This window comes from Polistes dominula, unplaced genomic scaffold (genome assembly GCF_049000335.1).
Source record: "Polistes dominula isolate Pdom_NZ unplaced genomic scaffold, Pdom_raw_medaka contig_31, whole genome shotgun sequence".
Classification (NCBI taxonomy): domain Eukaryota; kingdom Metazoa; phylum Arthropoda; class Insecta; order Hymenoptera; family Vespidae; genus Polistes; species Polistes dominula.
Genome location: NW_028300925.1, coordinates 5,450,135 through 5,464,214, shown reverse-complemented (window position 1 = coordinate 5,464,214; position 14,080 = coordinate 5,450,135). Strand labels below are relative to the sequence as shown.

Sequence of the window (14,080 nt, the reverse complement as noted above, 5' to 3'; positions counted from 1 at the left end):
GACTTTCCTTTTGTAAATATTCTCCTTCAATTATCGGTTCAGCAATTTAATTGGAGTTATTAAATTCAAAAATTCATTTGTTTGGAAAAAAATTGTTTTGTATCTAATTTTTCGTACCATACACACACACACACACACACAGACATTTATAATTTATAAATTGTATAAAAATCAATTAGAAAGATATTAAAATATAGTATGAGAATTATTCGTATATTTAGATGAAAAAAAAACTGGAGAGCGTCAGAGAAACAAAAAATTATTTCATTTTATTGCGGCTGAGAGAGTATGTAAAAAAAATTGAAATTGTAAACCAAGGGGGAATAGGTCAACCGAGTTCGTTGAATCGACGTATCATTCAATTACAGGCATTTATGGTAGCGTATATTTCGATATTCGATATAAAACGAACAATGTATATATATATATATATATATATATATATATATATATATATATAAAACAAAAACGAAAAAACAGAGAAATGAATCGGTCTATAGGCATAGTAAATATTCGTGAAAAAAAAAAATTCAAACTTTTCGAAGCAAACTTTGAATTGAATTTCAATCGTTCTTCGTCATCCTACTTTCATTCGTTCAAACACTTTCATTTCCACTAGTGCATTTTACGAGTCGCAGTATTTTCCGCGGGTCTACGATTTTTATTTCGTCAATTTTGTCGCGTAAAACGATCGACGATGGCAAAGTTAGCAAACGCTAAATCGATCAAATTTTACTACGTTAAGATAATTTTTTTTTCACTATTATTACATTCGTGCCGAAATGTTCTAAACTTTTAAACATATTTTACACTTTCTTTTTAATAATCTAAAAATTATAATATTATTAAACGTATGAATTTGATTTATAAACAAACATGAGTGGTTTAAAATAAATAAGAGTAATGCCAATTATTTAAACTGATGTAAAAATAAGAAATCCGTTCTAAAGGAAAGCTCAATTATCGGAAAAAAATTCTCGATACAAAATCAAAATTCTTCGTACCGTTAAACTTAAAAGAAAAGAAAAAAACCTAAAGTAAAGGTTTTCTCTAAAAAAAAAAAAAAGAAGAAGAAGAAGAAATCTCTGGTACAGACTAAGAACCTAATGAGGTTTTACTCAGGCTTTGACAAAAAGATAGAACGCTTGTCGATCGAGGTAGACGCAATTACGCGCGCTCGTACGTAGTAGAGTCGGGAAGTTTTTCAAAGAAAGAAAGAAAGAAAGAAAGAAGAGTCTCTCGCTAGCGTCCAATAAAATTCGCATAATCTTCAGAGTGGTTCGAGAGGATAGGAAAGAAGAAGGAAGATGAATGAAGATAGAAAGAGATACGCAATAAACTTGAAGGGAGTATTAGTTATAAAAAAAAAAAACCGAAAGAAAATAAAAAAAAAGAAGAAAAAGAGAGAAAGATGATAAAAATAAGCCACGAGAAGAGGTTCAAAGAGAAAGAAGAGAGACTCTGGAGAAGAGGATGAAAGAAAAAGGGAAAAAAAATAAGAAAAAGGAAAAGGGGGATGAGAGGATGAGAAAAAGAGAAGGAAGGAGGGTAAGGAGAAGAGACGAATAACAGCCAATTGCCAAGGCAAGAATGGAAGAGGGTGAGGAGGAGTGGCGTGACAGAACGACGAGGAAAATAACGATGCCGTTGGATACTCCGAGATAGACTGACGAACTTGGCGAAACGATCCTCTCGAGAGGGTCGTTTGTCGTGACCACCGGAACACGATTGATATCGCGCATAGTTCTACTCGAATAGTTGAATCCAGTTTCCACGCGCCAATGCAGAGTATCCAAGTACAATATATGTATGTATGTATGTATAAATGTATCTATGTATATATGTAATACACGTATGTATATAGTACGTGCGTGCTAAGCACGGTTCTAACCGTTCATCCTAAGCTTCGTCTTTCCTTTCTAACGATTTATGATGTTCTCGAAGTACGCGTAGCTTTATGCTTAGAAACAAGCACAACTATTTGTGGTTTAGTTCTAACAATAGACCAAAATTATTCTATTTCTCTATGGCATTTCTCTCCAAATCGTTTCGTAAATAATTCTTTTCTATTTTATTTATTTTTTTCAATTGTTTATTTATTATTATTAATGTATCGAACTTTTGTCAAAAAATATTCATTTAAATATTTGTTTCTTTTTTTCAATTAGAAAAGAATATTATCTAATAAAAAAGATATAGAAAACTTATATATTCATCATCAGAAGATTATAAAATCGTTTCGATCAATTGTATACTGTGTTTGTGTAATATAAAATAGAAATATTTGTTTTCGACTGTCCAAAATTTGTTGTTAATTTTGTAAAATAATTGGATAAAAAAACACACAATCTTGAGGATGAGATCGTGGAAATCTCAGTGCGAAAGCATCGGTTATCGATTTTCGAGCAATAACTACGTAGATGCCATGGTATTATGCAAACACGATCACGCGCAATAATTCACTGTTTATTGAACGGTGTCCCAGAGTGATGGTACCTTGATTATATCACAACGATAGATAATCCTTGGACAACGTAACAATGCTGATAATAATTTACATAGGAGGCTAGTAGAAATTTCAAACGAGAATATATCGAACGAGTTAGATATTAGTAGTTGGGCATATACGTCATATAATGCGAATAACATACACGTATGATAAATCGAAATGTATTATATGATAAAACCTCGATCGCTCATATTAAATTTTGCCGTGTTATTACGAATCGTAAAATACGTAAATATTTAACCCCGAAAATTTACAAATCCCGAAATGATATCGTAAATGCAATACTATTGAAAATGCGTATTCGTTATTAATCGGTTAAATTCAAATTGAAAATTTTCATTTCGTAAAAGTTCCACATCGAAGAGTTTCTCGATACGTTGGAAACGAAATTGCTGTATTGTGCGTGTACCTATCGAAATTAAAATTGAGTTGTTATACATATCATCGATATTTCGATCATCGATGAAGATTAACCGTGCTCTTACTGTTCGTTCTGCTTTTAAACTTTTGATAAACTAAAAAGCGATGGCATTATAAATAATACAAATAAATCGTATGTCAAAACCGAGAGTGTAGTCGTTGTTTGCAACGAAACGTTATTTGTTGTCTGTTATACACGAGAGTTAAAATAAATTTCAAATTATTCAACGAGGTGATACCAGGCTATTAGGGATGACGATCAAAAAGCAAGAAAAACGGTGAAACCGTTTCTTAAAGCTCGTTAAAAAGTTCTGCCCCGGAAATGGACCACGCTGAATTTCTCCACGTAATTCTAGAAAATCTTCGTATCCCACAGGGACTACGGTCTTGACTTCCTTACCTCTTACACAAGACTTTGCTATATCGATGTATCCTTTAAACGGTGATAACGACCCTACCGACTTCCTTCTTACTTCGATACTAAGAGATCCGATTTAACGGCTTACTTCACCATAGAAATTCCTACTCTTGTCGGTAGATAATTAACTACAAACTTGTATCATTTATTAATACGCCTGAAATATTATATTTTCAAAAGCGTGATAAAAACATCTAATTATAAAAATCATTCATTACTTCCTTTTACAACTATTTCTACACAAGTAAATATTTTCAACAATAAATATTTATTAAATTAAATTATTATTTTTATTATTCTCATCGAACATTTATATTTTTCTTATTCTAATTCACACACTAAAAAAAAACAATATTTCTGATTTCTTTGTACAAAAAGCCAAGCACACGGTTTGATATTTGTTAGCCAAAAAATCGACGATATGAAAAGAAGGAAAGGTTTTTACATAGTACGTACGAACATAATCGAACATTTATATTTTTCTTATTCTAATTCACACACTAAAAAAAAACAATATTTCTGATTTCTTTGTACAAAAAGCCAAGCACACGGTTTGATATTTGTTAGCCAAAAAAACGACGATATGAAAAGAAGGAAAGGTTTTTACATAGTACGTATACAATACCAAGTAAGAAATTTTTGAAATTTTCTCTTCACGTGTACAAAACCGATAAAGATAAGAAATATACCATGAGAGGTCCCCGTTGTTTCGTCAAACGAAATACAACAAAAGACGAAAAGTTTGCCTTACATATCGTATCACTGGGAATTCCTTTTCGAATAAAAAGAAAAAGAAAAAGAAAAAGAAAAAAAAACAAAAAAATTCAAAAAAATAGGAAAAAGAAAGAAAAAGTTATAAGAAATAGGAAAAAAAGGAGGAAGAAGAAGAAGAAGCAGAAAAAGGGGAAAAAGAAAAGTTATCGATAGTACCTTCACCTTCTGGCATCGTTTATATCTTCCGCACGTACAGTTACCACAGACACCGACTATACAAGGTTTGTCCTACCTACCGATAAGAGTTTGTACGGAAGAACTTAACTGTGTTGTGTTGAACTATTTTCTATTTGTTTGTCAGTTCTACTTTGTCAATATTGAAGACAAATCGTATCGATAATAATCGCTGTATTTATTTAATTCCTTGTATTACAAAGAATAAAACTCGTGTATAGAAAAATCAAGTACGTACTTTAAAAGAATAATGACGAAATCGTCAAAAATCTTATTTTCTTTTCTGATCAGACAGTTTAATCTTCTTCGATCGGTCGATTAGACTCGTTAAAAATGAATATCGTTATACGCTCGTAAAACTGAATTCTGTTGTTCTTTTATCTTTCGTTCCTATGTAAGTAAACTCGAGCAGCAACCTTTTTTCTTCTTTCCCTCCCTCCCTACTTCTTATAATCCACCCCTTTTGTTTCATTCAAATTTTCTGCACGATCTCCGCGGTAGGTTGAGAAAAGAAGATAGAAAGGGCGACATGGCGGCATTCGAAAGACAATAGAAAACGATCCACGTCGTTACTCACGATATAAAGATGAAACAACGAGCAAGCTTTTTCCAACCTTTTTCTTAGAAGATTCTCGTTTCATTCGTCGTCCATTACTTCTCTCTCTCTTTAAATTATCACCTCTCTCTTTCTCTCTTACTTTCATGTTCTTCTTCTTCTTCCCCAGCCACTTCCTTCCTTGGGTTCGTCGTTGCCCGTTGAGAAAGAAAAATTATGAAGTTTCACGATGCTTTTATCATCGGCCACACGACGATTACGAGTCCCCGGCGGAAAATCGTCCACTCGTTTTCTTTTCTTTACACTTTTCTTTTCTTTCCATTTTTTTTCATTCCATTCCATTCCATTCCGTTCCTATCCCCTTTTCTCACTTATTTCTACTAGAACGATCGTTCTACGATATTAACACGTTGGGAACCGAAGACGTGAATCAATGGCTTTTGTTTTTAAAGCATTGAGAAACGGAAACGTTGATTTGAAAGTCTTTCAAAGAGTCTATTGCATCATTGTTATCAGACTACTAAATATATTTAGAAAAGGGTAGGAGTCTGCACCCTCCCCCTCTAACGTTATCGATCAAAAATTGATTATTGCTTGACAATATTTTCTTTTACGAAAATAAAAACATTGAAATCTTTTTTTTTGTCATTTTTTAATGAATTAGATTGTAAATTAATTATTTTTATAGATGTACTTTTAAATGCTGAATTTATATGTCTGATTAAATGCATCCCTTATTTGATTTTACATGAAAAAGTAAGTCGTAAAATGTAGAGTAATATTTGTTCGGATAAGACTTTAATTTGTTTTACACTTTCGATCTTAATTTTTTTTTTTTAATATAGATAACCCCCTATTCATTTGTATCATCATTTTTACAGGAATACTAGTTTATGATAGAAAAATCAAAAATCTCGAGTTAACTTATTTCTCAATGCACCCTCTTCTCACGTAGAACTATCTACATTGCTCCAAGTAAATGTATGGATCATGAAAAATTCAACGTAAACTCTTGAAAAAAGCAACGAATTTTGCCTCAACGAAATACGCTTCCCTACCACGTTCCCTTATTTTCCTAATTTTTTTTTCTTCCTTTTTTTTTTTATACATGCCTCGTCATCTTTTACAGAGAAAAATTTTATATCTAGCCCTTCCCCCACCCCCATAATTTTTACGATTATTGTCATTGGGTCCCGAAAACGTGCTTCTTCTTTAGACACGAACAACAAATATAAAAATGTTTCTATTAAAAAATTAAAAATATCTGGAAGACTAACGTATAATTTAAATTTAAATTTTTTATTTTATGAGCAAATATAAAAAAATATTACTTAAGGATTAATTTATCAATTTTTAATCATGCTTTTTACATATTTAATATAAATATTTATTATTACATTGATTATGCATACATAATCATAAATATAATATTGTAATGTTAAATATTCATCAGACATGTATTACAAAATAATCAATAAGACTGGATAGAATATTCATATGACTAATTGTATTTCAAATACTGATTACGATTGCTTATACAAAATCGAGTGTTATGTTAATACAATATCATCGTAAGAATTAAAAGCAGCGATTTGAAAATCATAAAAAGTTTACGAAAAGATGCAAACGTGTTAGTATCAAGCGTGCATCCATACATCTCCGTAGTATTCAAGAAATAAAAATATTTTACGCCTCGAGTCGCGAAATAAAAGTACGTTTATACGTTCGCCGATATTACGGTAAGGTAACCTGCTCTAGCTTATAAAAGTGATGCATGTAAAAATATACTTGCATATGTTGGAAGGATGAAAACGTGACTTAGAGTTTTACGTGAGGTTCAAATCGAAATATGTCTCTGGTAAACGTGCATACACAATTTTCTCCTTTCCCCCCTTTTTTCGATTATTTTTTAGAAATTAAATTATCTAAATTAAATTAAAAGAAACCCCTTACCATATTTTCGTAAAAAATAAATCTGCAATGGTAAAATAAGAAGAAAAAGAAAAATAAAACAATAGCAACCAGAGACGAGTCGCGATCAAAGAAGAAAACTTTAAAGTATTAACGTTATCTTTCGTTAAAAGGATCGTATACCGAATACGAGCGATAACTCTGAGACAATGAGAACGCTTTCGTGGCTATAAAAAGGATACTTGAAGAATATTAAAAGTCGTTCCGGAAAGCAAGAAGAATCCTGCCATGTAAGGAAAGGCAATAAATTTTGATCGAACTCATCGACGACAAGTTTTATACGATTTCAAACGTTCCAATGTTCGTTTCTAGAATACACGTACGTTTCTTCTTACCCCCTTTTTTACTTTGACGTAATGAAGAAAAATATGAAAATCTAATTCTCATCGTAGTCTTAGACGTACACGTGTGAGTGATATCTTTGCATTTTATTATATCCGAAACTTGATATTACTTTGACGTGAGAAAAATTTAATGATTCAAAAAATATATATACAATCAAATGTTCCGAGCCATTACGAGTTACAACTTCGCACGATCTACAGAAGGGGGTTGCTTATAACTCGTTAAAAAACCTATTGAACACGTACAGACGGTAGGAAGTCAAGTTCCCGAAGGTCATTACGTATGATTATTCAGCGAAATCCTTGCCAATCGCGCATCTGCGAACTAATGATTCGCGGACTGGTCGAACAATATTTCGCAAACTACTCGAAAGAGTTTCAAAACGTAGGCGCAAAACATAGCCGAGACTTTGAGTTTCCATATAATTCTTTTATTCTTTCTCTTTTTTCTCCTTTTTCTTTTTTTTTATTTTTCACCACGAACGAGTTCAACGGAGAACCATTAAAAGTTTCATGTTGCTGTAGAACGAATTCGACGAAGAAAACTTTTGCCACGGGCGCTCAACGTCGGTCGTCTCGAAGTGGCCAATAATCGCAATTTATTCTTTTTTATTTTGTTCTTTCTTTATTTTTTATTCTTTTCTTTTCTTTTCTTTTGTCATCACGGTTTAACTGACGTTAATCAAAGCACCGAGACACGACAATGCTTCTTCTATCTTTCTATCCTTCTTTTCTTATTATCATATTCTCCAATTAATTACTTAATTGCCGATCCTCGATAAAATTTAAGTTCAATTTTTTAAAATAGAAAGATGTTTCGTGAGAAGAAAAAAAGATGTTATAATAACAAATCGTTTATCCTTGTCATATCTCTCTCTCTCTCTCTCTTTTCTTTTGATTAAATATGCAAAGTAACGAAAGCTCGGACGGCAAAGTAATAACAAATTTGATATCTCAACGATTCATTCCACTGTTTCGCGCCTCCGAACGCTTTGATGTTTGAAACGATGAAAATTCATGTTTCACTACATCGACTATCCGTTTAAAAGCGAAAACTTTTTTATGGCCATTATACGATGTCATATTAAACTATCTAAAGGTTTTATAAAACCTATTAAAATCGTGTCGCGCATTGGGATTATATAAAAGAAAAAAAGAAAAAAAATTATACGTCGGACATTAACCGAACGGCGCGACAAAATTTAAAAAACAAAACAAAAACTTACGTAGTAATAAAAAAAGATAGCATATTTACGCGTAAGAGCGATCTCTATCGGCGATAGTTGGAAGTATAAAGTCCGAACGAACGAATATGCTCGTACTGGATGTGTATTCGTCGGTAGAGCAGATAATATCATCTTCATAAAAATGATATTTTATCAATAAAATTTATTGATATCGTTAATTAATACTTTTTTTCAAAGATCTTTTGGTTTTTTACTTGCTTTTTAATTTATTTTTTTTTTAACAGGATGTATATTATTTTTTTTTAAAAGATAGTGTGTTGATCGATCAACCGGATGATGGTTTATTTAGCATCGTTAAGACTCGATCGTGAGTACTTAAAATTCGCGTCCTACGTTCGCAGCATCGGATGTAATACCGAAGATTTACTATCGTCACTAACGAGCTACGATATCTCCAACTCATCCTTCTAATACGTATAAGTGATATTTATGAGATATCTCGCTTAATGAGGATGCCACTTCTACCAAGCTTATTTTCGAAACAATTTGTAAGCAACGTCTGCACACAACGCAAGAAAAAAAAAATTAAAAAAAAAAACAAAAATTTTATTATCGCGAATTGAATCGTATAACAAAGAAATATTATAACGTTATCGTCATAAATTGTCACGAATTTATTGGCCAATGTAATAGACACTCACAATATCTTTTCCTCAATTAGTATACCGTTGAAAGTTTTAATTGCAAGAAATGTAAAGGTCGTGAGTGTTCTTGAAAAGGACAAATTGTAATGACTAATAAAATGAATAAAGTTAGAATTTAATTGCACACACTTGATCTAACAAATTTAACGTAAAATACGTCAAGTAATATTCTCAAGGTAAACCGAGAAAAAAAAGAAGAGAGAGAGAGAGAGTTTAGTTGTAAAAAGAAAAAAAAACAACTTTGAAATTCGAGTTCTCGGCAGAAATTTCCTAGCTTGTGGGTCGAGTCGAAGGGTACGTAAGTAGGAAAGAGTAAGGTAGATAAAAAGAGGGAGGGGGCGTACTAAACCTTTCTCCGACGTTATTTACCCCGACGAAGGAAACCCGTTATCCGTAATGATGCACTTTGGAAGGAGCAGCAGAGGCAGAGAGTAAAGGAAAGAGATATAAAAAGAAAAAGGGACAAAGAAAGAGAGAGAGAGAGAGAAAGAGAGATATGTGCTTGCACTAACTCTAGAAAAATAGAATGTATGTGGTCGTATATACATGATTTCGAGAGTTTTGACGGGAAAGCTAAGAAAGAACGATCCGACGTGTGACGAGGTTTACGTCGAAATGATAAAAACGACGAAAAATCGCAAAAGAGAGAGAGAAGAGAGATAAAAAGGGGTAAGAAAGAGAGAGAGAGAAGAGAGATAAAAAGGGGTAAGAAAAAGAGAGAGAGAAAGAGAGATCAAAGCTAGGAGGCCGAGCACTGTGCTCGTCGAGATAACAAATTCTTGCGGCATGAACTCCCATGTACCGTATTTGTAGAGTGAAAGGAATCGTGCCATTTTACATTACGGACTACGAGCTAACCATTTCCGCTTCGATTCACGCGCAATGGCTTCTTCTTACGGGATAAGAGGAGCTAAGGGTCGATCTTGATTTAAATAAAATGAATTATATACCAACACATACTCAATTGCATTTGCCTTCTTCTTACGAATCTCGAATGTATCGTTTTACATTCAATGTATTCATGCATCTAATAAATTGATTATTTTTCTTTAGCATATATTTTTATGAACAATACAGAAATTTGAAACAAAACCAGCATACTCCCTATAAAATATTATTTAATTTGTTATATACTATTATATATGATTTATTTTTCTACTTCTTTCTCTCACTTAAGATTTATGATCTGTCTTATTACCTTAATCAAACAAATAGGACTTACTTTTCTTACTTTTGTAATCATTAATTACAAAAACTAAGTATTAGCCTCGATAAGACTAATAATTAGTACATAATGACAAACGTTAAAAAAAAATAGTAGTTATTACGCACGAACCTTGAACAAAAGAAATTGGAATTTGTGAAATGCAATGCAATCGTTGAAGGTTAAAGGGTACACGCGACAAGAAAGCGGCAAGAATCAAAGGAAACCAAAGATATCATTATGTGTGGCGTTGTGTAAACGTTAGTATGTTTCCCTGAAATAAGTAAAGCGACACACTTATTCGTTGTAGTGATAAATGTCAAATATTATATACCTCAAATTATATATTTATTATTTTATTTTTACAGTGCGTGCAAATGGCGCACGCGTTAAGGCGCATATCTTACGCGACTTGTGAACCCCGACACGCTCAGTTCAGCTTTTTGGCACGAGAACCCAGGGCACATTTCAGTATCCAATACTGCCACTCGTTCGTAACCGAATCTGCAGAACAGGTAAGTTCATATTATCATCATGTTTATTTTATTACTTTATTTAAAAAAAAGAAAGGATCAAATTGTTACTCTAAAAAATCTTTTTATCTATAAAACAAACAAAAAACACAATCAATCGTCGGTCGAGAAAAAAAATATCTTATATTTTCTGTAAATAACTTTTATACGATGACAAAAAAGATTCATTGGTATCCGTGAGACAGGAAAGAACATTATTTTATACGCTCGAAAAAGCGTTACAAAAATCTAAATCGTTTCGTCTCACACGTATACCTACCTACTTACCCCTTGGTAATTTCTTTTCAACGATGGAAGGAGCGAATGAACGGTACCAAAAAAAAAGACAAATCTCTTGGCGTTGATGTTAGTTTTTAAAACGAAAGGAATTGCCATTCTCGTCAGGTTTGATGGTCCAAGTAAGAAGAGAAAGGAAGGAGAGGAAGAAGCTGTCCTTGGTAAAATCGTAATAATGCATTGCTTATCCTCTAGGACAAATTGCTCCGTCACACTGAAAAGACAGGCTCAATGCGAAGGATATAACTCGACGATGAAATCCGTTACGCGAATTGCGAACGCTACAGGAATAACGTCCCAACCATAACAGCCACTCCACTCCACATCCGTAGAAACTCCTTTGGAATCTATTGCACGTGCTAAGTTATTACACCACAGTAAACCTTCCATCATTAAGAGAGTCAATGTTACGAAACTTATACCACTTCACGTTCAAAATGCAACTCTCACTCAACCTTGTAATAGAGTACTGCAAGGTACTTCATTACGATCACATCGTCAACTCGTAAAGCGTAACTTACACATCGATATTACGTAATTCTTAAAGCCATTGTATATTAATTCGATAAGCCTCGATGCGTATTGTTCTTTAATAAGTTCCATCCGGAATGTTATTCGAGTCCTTATTGTCTGGAAAATAAATTCCATATTGATTGTGCAAATAATCCATTGATGTATCGTTTTAATTATATCAAATAATTGACAATGAATATTACTAACAATGGGATGGTTAACCAACGAAATATAATTTTAAAAAGAAAACGATGTTTTTATAATAAATGAAATCATTCTATACATTCAAAGAATAGAATGGAACAAAGAGAAGAGAAATAGGAGATGAGGGTTAAAAGTAGCACGAACGGAGGGTGTACATGAGAGACCCATAAAGTCCGGGAGTCCTGTTTGCAGCTCGTTGCATCGTTGAACCGCCATTAGTCTTGGCATCGTGAACTCGGACTCTCTCTCTCTCTCTTTCTTGTGTACGCAAGCACGCGAGTACTCAACACATTGCAGAGACACCGCAAACACGAACCGCCACCCTCCCTTTACCCTTAGCCGCAAATACCGACACAACATCCCTAGCTCCTCCGTGGCTGTTCGCATAATCGACGATGATCCCTACCAAGGTGTCCTACTCTACTCGATTAAGCCTACAAACAGACTACGACGACTTATTCTACTCTTACCTTAGTCAATAACATAGTTTACGTCCAACATTAATACAAAGCTAACGAATGATCTTATTTATTCGTTACATTGTAATATGTAAATTGGAAAGAACGAATGATCCAATTCAAATGAATAGTCTAATAAAATGTATATAATATTCGCATTTAAAATTACCAGATATTATTGGTAGACGTTTGCATATAAACGAGGATATTACTACCGATCTTCTTAATGAAAATATACGACACGATCGAGAACGACAATAAAAATCGTATTATTGCATTAAGAGATTAAGAAAAAATTAAATTGGTCAATGTTTAATAAATTGTAGCTCTTAATTTAATGAAATGATTGTCTTAAATGAAACTTTCTTCTCCGAACGTAAGAGATCGTAACTCGTAAGTAGATCTATATAATATGACTATCTGTTGGCCAACGACCTTGACATTATCCGCAGCTTTCGCAGGAACTCTCGAGTTTGCTGTCTACGTGCACGAAGTGCTCCACTCATTAGGCCCTATCTCGTTCGGTCGATCTTCATTAGATATCACTTCGTCTAGACGCACCTTGCTTTCCACGAGACTTTTATTTGCTAGATTCTCAAAGGTTATACGCGTGCGCAGCCAGTTAATCTCTTGGAATTGAAATTATAACCTCGACGTAGAATCGTAGCAGACACCCCTTACACCGATTCTCGATAAATATCGCTTATCCAATGGATTCTAAAATACGATAATATTATTTGAAATGAATTTTGTTCGTGAAACGCGTTATCATTGAAATTGGACATAAACTTTGGAATGTCATAATATTCACCATCGTGTAATATTATTATGACAAGATTTTTGTAAACCTTTCTAAATAATATTAGCCATTTCTTATTGTCATTTATATTTTAACCGATCGTCAACAATTTTGATAAAACGATTTGAAAAAAAAGGATCGAGAACTCGACGTACTCGTTGATACTTTCCATCCCGTAAATCAGGATTAGAGAAACAAACGAGGTAGTAAACTCAATGAAAAGAAAAAATAAATATAAAGAGTGAAGAGACGCAATCGAAACACGCGACGACCACGACGACGACGACGACGACGACAAAGTTGCATGGATCCAGTAAGAGAAAAGTAAAATCCAGGAGTTCGAAACTTGTTTTGCCATTTCAAAGAGAGGATCCGCTTCTTGATCTTAAACGATACTTCAATCGTTGACGCGCTCACCATACTTTTTTTAAAGAAAAATATCAACTCCGTCACGCCCACTTCTGGTTAAAGTAATAGAAAGAGAAAGAAGGAAGCATTCAAATTTTTAAACAAAAAAAAACGATATTATACGACATATCGTGCGAGTGTGTTGATCATTCACCGTTCATTCACAGTATCATCCTTCTACCCACGCATATATAATACACATACAAATAAATGTATAAAACTGTAAAATACAGGAAGAAAGCTACCGCTTTTTAATAAGGAAAAATGTCATAAACGTAAAAGGCAAGTAATGGAAAATTCAAAGGATGAACGATGAACATCAAACAACGGTGCTTTATACAACGGTACTCTATACCACATGTCATTGTACCCTTTTCTAATCGAAGCCTTATATGCTCGTATGACTTTCTATTCTAAGTAAATTATGTGCGTTGTTTATGTTAATATAATAAAATTAATTTTTCTGAATTTATATCCTTTCCAATATTGTAAAAGGTTCGATTCGTTAATATACTTTAATATTATACATTTTATCGGTAATATTTTATTCCAAATAATTTACATCGATTTTCTCTATCGTATATTAAAAGTTGACAATTATTATCTATTCAATGGCAAATGCTAACGA

At 33.0% G+C, this 14,080-nt stretch overlaps 1 protein-coding gene across 6 annotated transcripts in view; it reads left to right on the top strand.

Annotated features, from left to right (window-relative positions):
- The window catches only part of LOC107073941 (EGFR adapter protein), a 197,149-nt gene that overhangs the window by 135,684 nt on the left and 47,385 nt on the right, over window positions 1-14,080 (top strand). For all 6 annotated transcript variants that reach the window (XM_015334900.2, XM_015334902.2, XM_015334899.2 and 3 more), the window contains one exon: window positions 10,630-10,776. In XM_015334900.2, the coding sequence (XP_015190386.1) occupies window positions 10,630-10,776 (147 nt within the window). The remainder of the gene's footprint in view (window positions 1-10,629; window positions 10,777-14,080) is intronic.